The sequence below is a fragment of the Arachis hypogaea genome, chromosome 20, assembly GCF_003086295.3.
Source record: "Arachis hypogaea cultivar Tifrunner chromosome 20, arahy.Tifrunner.gnm2.J5K5, whole genome shotgun sequence".
In the NCBI taxonomy this organism is placed as follows: Eukaryota; Viridiplantae; Streptophyta; class Magnoliopsida; order Fabales; family Fabaceae; genus Arachis; species Arachis hypogaea.
Window position 1 is genome coordinate 28,009,157 of NC_092055.1, and position 8,487 is coordinate 28,017,643.

Here is an 8,487-nt window from a genome sequence, read left to right on the forward strand (position 1 = left end):
AATAAGCTTTCTGCCACGCTTTTAAAGCGTGCCGAAAAGTGCTAAAAAGGGTGCCGATAGCTTTTCGCCACGCTTTTTGAGCTATCGGCACGCTTTTGAAAGGGTCACATCTGCCAGCGTGCCGGTTGCTCTATCGCCACGCTTTTGTGGATCTATCGGCACGCTTTCTTTTTGGCCACGCTTTTAACTCTTGCCACACTTAAAAGCGTGGCCATAGGTGTTAACCTATCGGTACCCTTTAAAAGCGTACCGAAAAGTTCACATATCGCCACGCTTTTAAAGCGTGCCAAGAAAGTTGGTTTTCAGTACACTTCAAAAGCGTGCCGATAGGGAAATATACGGCTACGCTTTTCAAGCGTGCCAATAGCATGATATATGGCTATATTAATGACTAAAGAAGATATGGTTACGCTTATAAAGCGTGCCAATAGCACTAGGCCATTCCATACCACTTTCAACATTGGGAAAGCCAGCATAATCAACATTAAATAACCAATCATTATGCAAAAACTAAATCATGTTATTAAAATAAACTTTATATAAAAATACAAAAATAAACTGGCACAAGAAAATTGAAAAAATCAAAAGAAAAGAAAACAAATTCACTGTGAAGTCATCACTTTGCAAAGTAAAATTTACAACATCTAAATCACACTTCAGCTGAGTGTACAACTTCATCTAGGACTTCATGATTCCATATCTAACAGAACATTTGAAGTAGTTATTATATTCACCATCTGTCAATATCACAATCCGCAAATAGCTCTCTTTGTTCCCAAAAACTCCGAAGATTCAACTAATCTACATAAAGAAATCCAAAAACAAATAAAGATGCATTATTTTAGAGACTGTTGTTGAAGAGCATCTTTTGTTCTTGTTTTGATCCTTCCACAGCTGCCGTTGCTGCTGCTGTTATTGCAGCCGCTGCTTTGTACATGATGAGTTTCTGAATGACAAAGTTATTTGAATTAGTCCAAGAAGAAAACAAGTAGGACCTTTTGCTAGTTAAGACACCAGGGTTTATGCACAAAAAGGAGAAAATTATATACTTACCTCATTAGGTTCTTGTAAAGAGTACGAAGCATTAGTGTCTTCCGGAAATTTCGAGACAAGAATTCCAAGACCATGCCCTCTGTCTCCCAATTTCTGTTTTCTCATTTATAAGTTAGTTCAAATTGTCCCAAAACATCACATTGTGGTCAACCAATATAATTAAGTAATGAACTATGTAGTATTATAGCATGGAGTAAAAAATCAAGAGAGGTGGTCAGATACCTTGAATGCATCTTCATCGGTTCTATCATCTCCAATATAAACAGGAAATACATCACTATAGTTGGCAAATCCTGTTGAAAGCAATTAATTAATGTACTGTTTAATAAAAAAATAACCTTGAATGAATAAATTAATCCTAAAAGGAGATTAACTTATTAAATTCTATGTTCAGTATCAACCATTACTTAATAAAGTAATATATCAATTAAAAAAAGAATAAATTAGAAATAACATAATACTTGTACTGGAGTTAGATCAAAAGAGGGACGAGCATCACTCTCTCTCCTCTGTGCAGACACAACAATACAGACCTTTGCCAAGCCATGTTGTTGATCCTGTCACAAACTCAAAAGCTCAGTTGTAACAAAATAAAACTGCCCATAAATGGAGATTGAGCTTCAAATTTTTGAACTGCAAAATAATAAAAGAACTGAAGGACAGAAATCATGAGCTTGAATTACTGACTAGTTATCCTTCGTTGCAGCATCTTTCATAGTAAACTGAGCTGAACAGAGATCTCTAGCAACAGAAAAAAAAGGGAGAAATATCGATCCAAATAAAGCAATAAATGACGGCAAATTTTATAATAATAAATAATAAGACAATTAGAGAAGATTGCAAAGAACAAAAAGAAAATGACAAACATTAAAAAAACTGAGACTAAATAACAGCAAATTTTATAATAATAAATAATAAGTTGGCATAAACTTGTGAGAGTTTTAGCATTTACTATTTTGGAACATTTTGAGATGCTATAATAATAAATAATAATACAATAAATAAACTCCCCATTTAGTATTTCTTTACCAAAAAATTAAAGAAAAAAAATTAGAAACCATTCCAATAAGCAATTTACATCATAACCAAACAAAATAATAAATGATCATATCCCTCAAACCTTGTATCAAGTATCTGTACTATTCGAATAATGTTTTCCCGGCAAAAGAAGCACCAACATCAGCAGACAAATTTTCCCCTTTGGTCAAATTTGCTTTGATCTAGTTTACAACATCACTAAACTTTTCCTGAAACAGTTCAAGGATTTTCAACTTTATGCATGGCTTACAGCATAGTTTATTGAGCAGCACAACTCTTTGGGGTGGAGTGGGGTTTTTGTGGGGGAGGGGGGAATGACATAGATGCTAACACTAAAATCATTAGAGGTGGTAAGAATAAGCATTTTGATCAAGCATATCTCATTCTCAGCAGTAGGCAAACTCCCTCTTGGTAGAACACAGGCAGGGATGTTGTTATTAAATGGATATAACCTTGTATAGTTACTTAACAACTAGAACCACAGTGTTTTCACTTTCCATTCGAAAATGTGCAAGTATACCTGTTTATTTAATTGAAGTATTCACACAAGTAACAAAACTACAAGATATTAGACAAGAGTCTGCTAAAATGGTAGCTTCAATAACATATTACTATGGCAAGTAATAACATGATACATTCTAAAGAAAAACAGATACTTAGACTCTTACTATGGCAAGCAATTACCACGTCCCAACCTGCCTCTTCACTTCAAAAAGGATACAAAGCAAACAAGACAAAGAAGAAACATATAAAGAGAAGATTTATTAGTGTCACTATCATTACCCTTAGCCAATGTTGAATACAAAGGACATGCAAACCAAATAGTACCATTCTGTATCTGTGAGATCCTCCGGAGACAGTGCTGCTGAACGCCTTTTGGTTTGAGGGCTGGCTTCTACAGCTTTGAGGGACTTGTATAACTCTCGAAGCTGCTCACTCCGCTGCAACCCTATCTGATCAGAATTGAGTTCCACTCCTTGACTTGTCTTCCTTGTCTTAATGTCTCCATTGTAATATCCTTCCCCCCAACTCAACACCCTGCTAAATGGGAACCATGAATAGAAAGAAATTGATTTTGAATAGTAGTATTATTGAATTGTGGTGTTGTCTAAGAAGCCATTGTATTGAGTTGTTCATATTAGAGAAGAAGAAGAAACAAGTCATGATGTGTCTCGTCATATGAAGTCCATTGAGGTATTTTCACAAACAACACATATTCAAGAAACAGAAAATGAAAAAAAAAATCACAAAACAGAACTGAAATTCAAGGAAACGGTTAGTTAGAAGTTAGTACCCGGGTTGGGTAGATGAAGTAGACCAGAATATTGCATAGCTCCACTGGATGCTTCTCACAGACAAAGCAAGTTGTTCTTTGAAGTTCTCCAACAACATTTCCTTGTTCTTTGGGTTCAGGAAAATAACCTTTCAGCTTGAATCATACTTGATTCTCCCCATGAAACCTAAAAAATGAATTAAGCAAACTCTTAAAAAATTTGGACTAGAAAACACATTGGTATACCAGACAGCAGCTGACAGAATTTATATCTTTATCAGTTTTACAAAGGGCATTTGTGAAGAATACAAAAATAGAAGAATTTTTATAGGAAGGATAAAATCTGAGTTTCCAATGGCATTAAATACATAAAAGTTCACTTTCTCTATAAAATCATTTCCCTTTTGTATTAGTAAAATTCTCTCTATACCAAATCATATCCGCAGAGAACACATTAGGATAAAAAGTAAAAACATATATCCAGGCCCAAAAAAAAATGAGTATGAACAGGGGATACTTATTTGATTAAGGTCAAATACTTAGCTTCCTACCACCAGATTATTGCAAAATTACAGCATTTAAGCTAGGAAATAATTTTCTTTTGATGAAATGCAAACCGCAGTACATAAGCCTATTACATGTCTTGAAGGTTGAAACTTCTTTGATGGAGCTTCCTGCAATTGAAACTTTTATCTAACTATTCAATTCCATAAGACAAAATCAAATACAAAAACGAAAACGAATTGAGCACTCAGATAGTTGCATAGAATTTCCAACACACCTTTATCACAGATATACTGCTGCACCAAGACCGTTCTAGGTGGCAGTGCACCAGAGACCCTCACACCCTCAAGAAACCTCCATTTAGCATTCTTTTACCAAAAAATTGAAGACAAACATCAGAAACCATTCCAATAAGCAATTTACATCATAATCAAACAAAATAACAAATGATCATATCACTCAAACCTTATATCAAGTATCTGTACTATTCGCATAAATGCATGCGTGTCATGGTAAGGCAAAGCACATATAATAAAATAGACAATCCATCGCATTCCCCACACCAATTCAATCAAACTAGAGAGTTCACCACATAATAGAAACAAAACAAAAAGAGAGGTGATTACAGTTGCAAGAGATGATTATATAAGAAAAGAAAACATTAATCAGCGTTATGGTGAGGGTTGAATAGAGAAATTTGCGGAGGGTTGAAACAGAGAAACAAAAAGGGATTAAATCTTTAAATACGTACCTTCTTGTGTTATGGTGAGGGTTGAGCGCCGATTGAGGGAGGAACACGATTGAGGGAGAGGCAGCGACGATTGAGTCAGCGTCGACGGAGGTAAGGTTTGAGCGAGAGAGAACGAGCGCTGATGGAGGCCTTGCGAGCGAGAGTGAACGCCGACGGAGGGCAAGCCGATGGAGGGTGCGCCGGCGGAGGCAGCACCGATTGAAGTTTCCAAGAGTTGTAAAAGAGGGATGAAGGGTTGCAAGAGAAGGATAGAGGGTTGCAAGTTGAGAGCGAGCTACGACCTGAAAGATGACGATGGATTCTCACTTCTCAGTGATGAAGAGGGCTGAGAGCTGAGAGGGCTGCGAACTGAGAGAGGGCTGCGAAAGTTAGGGCTATTTTGAGTGTTCCTATTAAGAAATGAAGTGTTTGAGTGAGAAATTAAACTAAGTGGAACCTTATCGTCATGCTTTTTCAGGGTTCCAAATAATTAGAGGTTATAGGCACGTTTTAAAAATGTGCCCGTATCCTAACAAATTAGTTACGCTTTAAAAGTGTACCTGTTTCTCTCTATGGGCACGCTTTTGAAGCGTGGTAAAAAAAAAGGGTGGTCAAATCATAAATCAGTGGCCACCCTCATAAAAGCGTGCCAAAATCTCTCTATGGCCACACTTTTAAAGCGTGCCAAAAAAAAACGTGGCCGAATCACAAATCAGTGGCTACCCTCATAAAAGCGTGGCCATTGACCACTTTTGGCCACGCTTTTAAAGCGTGGCAAGAAAAAAGGGTGCCAATAGGCCTTTTTTCTTGTAGTGATTTTGAATGATTTCAAAGAGAAGGATTGAAATTGGCATGTTTGATTGATTTTGAAAAGAGTTGAAAGTGGCTTGTTTTGAAAATGGCACCTTGTGGTTTTGTATGAAAACATGGTTTTTGGGCATACTTTGACAGGACATAACTTGGACTACGGATCTCTGATTTGTGCCAAATCTGTTTAGAAATGAAATTGGATCCAGGATGTCCATGCCGTTCGAAGAACGAGTGAAAAACGATTTAAAATGAGGAAGTTATGTCCGTCGGAAGATTGGGGTTTGAATCTGTAAATTCTGCAGCTTTTAACTTAGAAAATTTTTAGCAGAATGACCCCTCGCGCATAGGCGCACTTGGTGCGTACGCGCCGTTCTTCGAGAAAGCGCCATCCACGCGTGCGCGTGGAGTGCGCGTACGCGTGGACCTGTTTTCATCCCAAAGTTGATTTTTGAGTTTTAAAAGCCAAATTTCATACTTCTAAGCCTCCGATCTCACCACTTATGTCTTAAATCATTATGATATGCCTAGCATGAGAAAAAGGGCTAGTGAATGTGGTAACTTGCGAGTGAAGCAAGGGAAAAATGAATGATCATTGAGGATCAAAGATGATTATGTGAGATGCGGAGAATGGCGGTGGAAGTGCTTGTTGTGCCATGGGCCGAAGGGCCGTAATTGTTAATGAATTGGCTGGTTATGGATTTAACCGTGAGCCGGATGGCTAGATTATTGCCGTGTTACGGCGGAGCCATGTTTATGGCCAAGTATAAATGCATATATGATGTTGATTGAATTGTGAAGGTTTGCACTTCCACCATTGGAGATGAGGGTTTCCCTGGGTAGTAGCAATGGCTAGCCACCATGTGCTCCAGGTTGAGACTCGAAGCTCTTTTGACCCTATGTCGTAAGTGTGGCCGGGCACTGTGAAAGGCCCGGATGAGCTCGCCCCCATAAATATTCACCAGTGATGGTGATGGATAAATATTCACCAGTGAGGGTGATGGATATGGATCATGATTATGATCAAGTTTATGATGAGTATAACTCGAGTTGGGGATGCACGACAGAGGGACAGTCCAATGGCTAGCTACCAGGACTTGTCGGGTTGGCTCTATAACCGACAGATGATATCATCAGCCACTAGGGACAGGCATGCATCATAAGCATACTACATGAATTGTTTGAGATTGCCTATTTGACTGCATATTACTTGCTAATTGCCTAAATGCCTTATTTGTTCCTATTTGTAAATCTCTTGTCTGATATAACTGTGTTTGCTATATTATACTCCTGCTGGTTGTTGGGAGGTCTGAAGGAAGTAGAAAGGGAAGTATTAGTTAGACTGAAGGATCTTTAGTTAGTTGCCACTTACGGTTTAGCTTGTTTATAAGCTTTGATATTTTCTGGAGGAAGTTCTAGGATTGCCTTCGGCTTTCCTCTATTATTATGTATTATATATGTGGAAGCTGTTACCGTACTGGGGACCTCTGGTTCTCACCCATGCGGATTTTGTGGTTTTCAGATGCAGGACGCGAGGCTTCTCGTTGAGACATGTTGGGGACTTCTGGATTAGCGAAGATTCTTGTTCTCGGGACTCTATCTTGATTTATATATCTTGTTTAGATACTTTTATCTCCATTAAATAATACAAACTGTGATGACTCCTTCTAGAGGGGATTTTGGAGATTAGGTTTTCGGTATTTGTGTCCCTTTGGGTTTTCCTTTGGGGTTTTCCTTATTTTATCATATGTATATATTGCTATGCTCGAACCGGTTACCTTCGCAGCCGAATTTTGAGTCTTGATATTCCTGTTTTTGATACTCTTTATATATATGATCTTGCGTTAGCTTATCCTTTGCTCGTTGTGTTAGTGATCGGAGTGTTGCGCTTTCGAGTTGCGGTTTTTGTTTACCCCCTTTTTCTACAAAGGCTCCTAGTTATAATCAATTATTCATACTACTATACGTACTAAATTTTTGTTTTAGAGGTCGTAATACCTTGTCATCTCTGAATTATGACTTAAGCATAAGTCTCTGTATGGTAGGGTGTTACATTATGGTATCAGAGCAGTTCGTTCCTGTAGAGCCTGAGGAATGGACTGACTATGCTTCTGTGCATTCTCTGTATGTGTGTTATGTGCTGTTAGTATATCTACTTGATATAGTTAACATAAACGTTCATGAGCATGCATTTGGGACTTTGAAGCACTAAACTTCCGATATTGAGACTGATCAACTTAATATCGATTGTTTGGTGTGTATAGGAACCAGATGGCGCCTCGTGGACGCGGTAGAGGCCGTGGGAGAGGACATACGAATGCTCGTGCGCCAGAGACTAACCCTAATGACCCGGTGAACTTTATGACTGTGTTGGAGAACATGGCTGCTGCTATGCAAGCCACTGCTGAGGCTCTTGGTCAACAGATGAACAACCATGGTAATGACGGAGGTGGAGTTCAGGGCCCGATGACACTGGCGAACTTTTTGAAGGTTAATCCACCTAAGTTCAAGGGAACTACTAGCCCGACTGAGGCCGATACATGGTTTCAGGCTATAGAGCGAGCACTGCAAGCACAAGTGGTACCTGAAGGACAGCGTGTCGAGTTCGCTACCTATATGCTCACAGGTGAAGCGTCGCATTGGTGGCAAGGTATCCGTCGTCTTCTGCAGCAGGGTGATGATTATATCACCTGGGATGTCTTCCAAGAGGAGTTCTATAAGAAGTACTTTTCGACTTCTGCTAGGACGGCCAAGGAGCTTGAATTGTTGCAGCTGAAGCAGGGTGCTATGTCCGTATCTGAGTATACTGACAAGTTTGAGGAGCTGTTCAGATTCTCTCGTATGTGTCAAGGGACTACGGTGGAATATGAGAAATGGAAGTGTGTTAAGTACGAAGGAGGACTCCGGAGTGATATTTTCGGTTCGGTGGGGCCAATGGAGATTAGGACTTTCTCCGAATTGGTGAACAAGTGTAGGGTTGCTGAAGAGTGTGTGAAGAGGACAGCCGCTGAGAAAGGAAGTCACAAAGGATCATTTCCACAGAACCGAGGGAAGAGCTTTGCACCTAGAGGTCTGTCTTTCA

General features: G+C 39.0%; 1 protein-coding gene across 6 annotated transcripts; it reads right to left on the minus strand.

Annotated features, from left to right (window-relative positions):
• Positions 1 to 503: 503 nt before the first annotated feature.
• Positions 504 to 5,029, minus strand: LOC112784897 (transcription factor EGL1-like). Of its 6 annotated transcripts, none has more exons than XM_072230030.1 (9): positions 4,620 to 5,029; positions 3,386 to 3,551; positions 2,920 to 3,129; positions 2,760 to 2,797; positions 1,741 to 1,794; positions 1,515 to 1,610; positions 1,276 to 1,346; positions 1,054 to 1,146; positions 504 to 946 (listed from the first exon to the last, which is right to left on the minus strand). In XM_072230030.1, exons 2-5 carry the CDS (start codon positions 3,481 to 3,483, stop codon positions 1,766 to 1,768), a joined length of 375 nt encoding a protein of 124 aa, XP_072086131.1. In that variant the 5' UTR covers positions 3,484 to 3,551; positions 4,620 to 5,029; the 3' UTR covers positions 504 to 946; positions 1,054 to 1,146; positions 1,276 to 1,346; positions 1,515 to 1,610; positions 1,741 to 1,765. The 6 variants fall into 6 exon arrangements, 3 of the variants coding, with proteins under 3 accessions (XP_072086131.1, XP_072086130.1, XP_025684034.1); XM_072230029.1 differs by having other exon boundaries at positions 2,920 to 3,132; positions 4,620 to 4,984; XR_011878813.1 differs by lacking the exon at positions 2,760 to 2,797 and having other exon boundaries at positions 4,620 to 4,984.
• Positions 5,030 to 8,487: the final 3,458 nt, after the last annotated feature.

What these genes read in the sequence shown, in the direction of transcription:
- LOC112784897 (XM_025828249.3), bottom strand. Translation starts at nt 3,483, where the DNA reads ATGTTGTTGGAGAACTTCAAAGAACAACTTGCTTTGTCTGTGAGAAGC. An exon ending in ACTTCATCTACCCAACCCGG is followed by an intron (nt 3,130 to 3,385) that starts GTACTAACTTCT and finishes CCCATTTAGCAG; the next exon opens with GGTGTTGAGTTGGGGGGAAG. An exon ending in GATCTCACAGATACAGAATG is followed by an intron (nt 2,798 to 2,919) that starts GTACTATTTGGT and finishes TCCTTTTTGAAG; the next exon opens with TGAAGAGGCAGGTTGGGACG.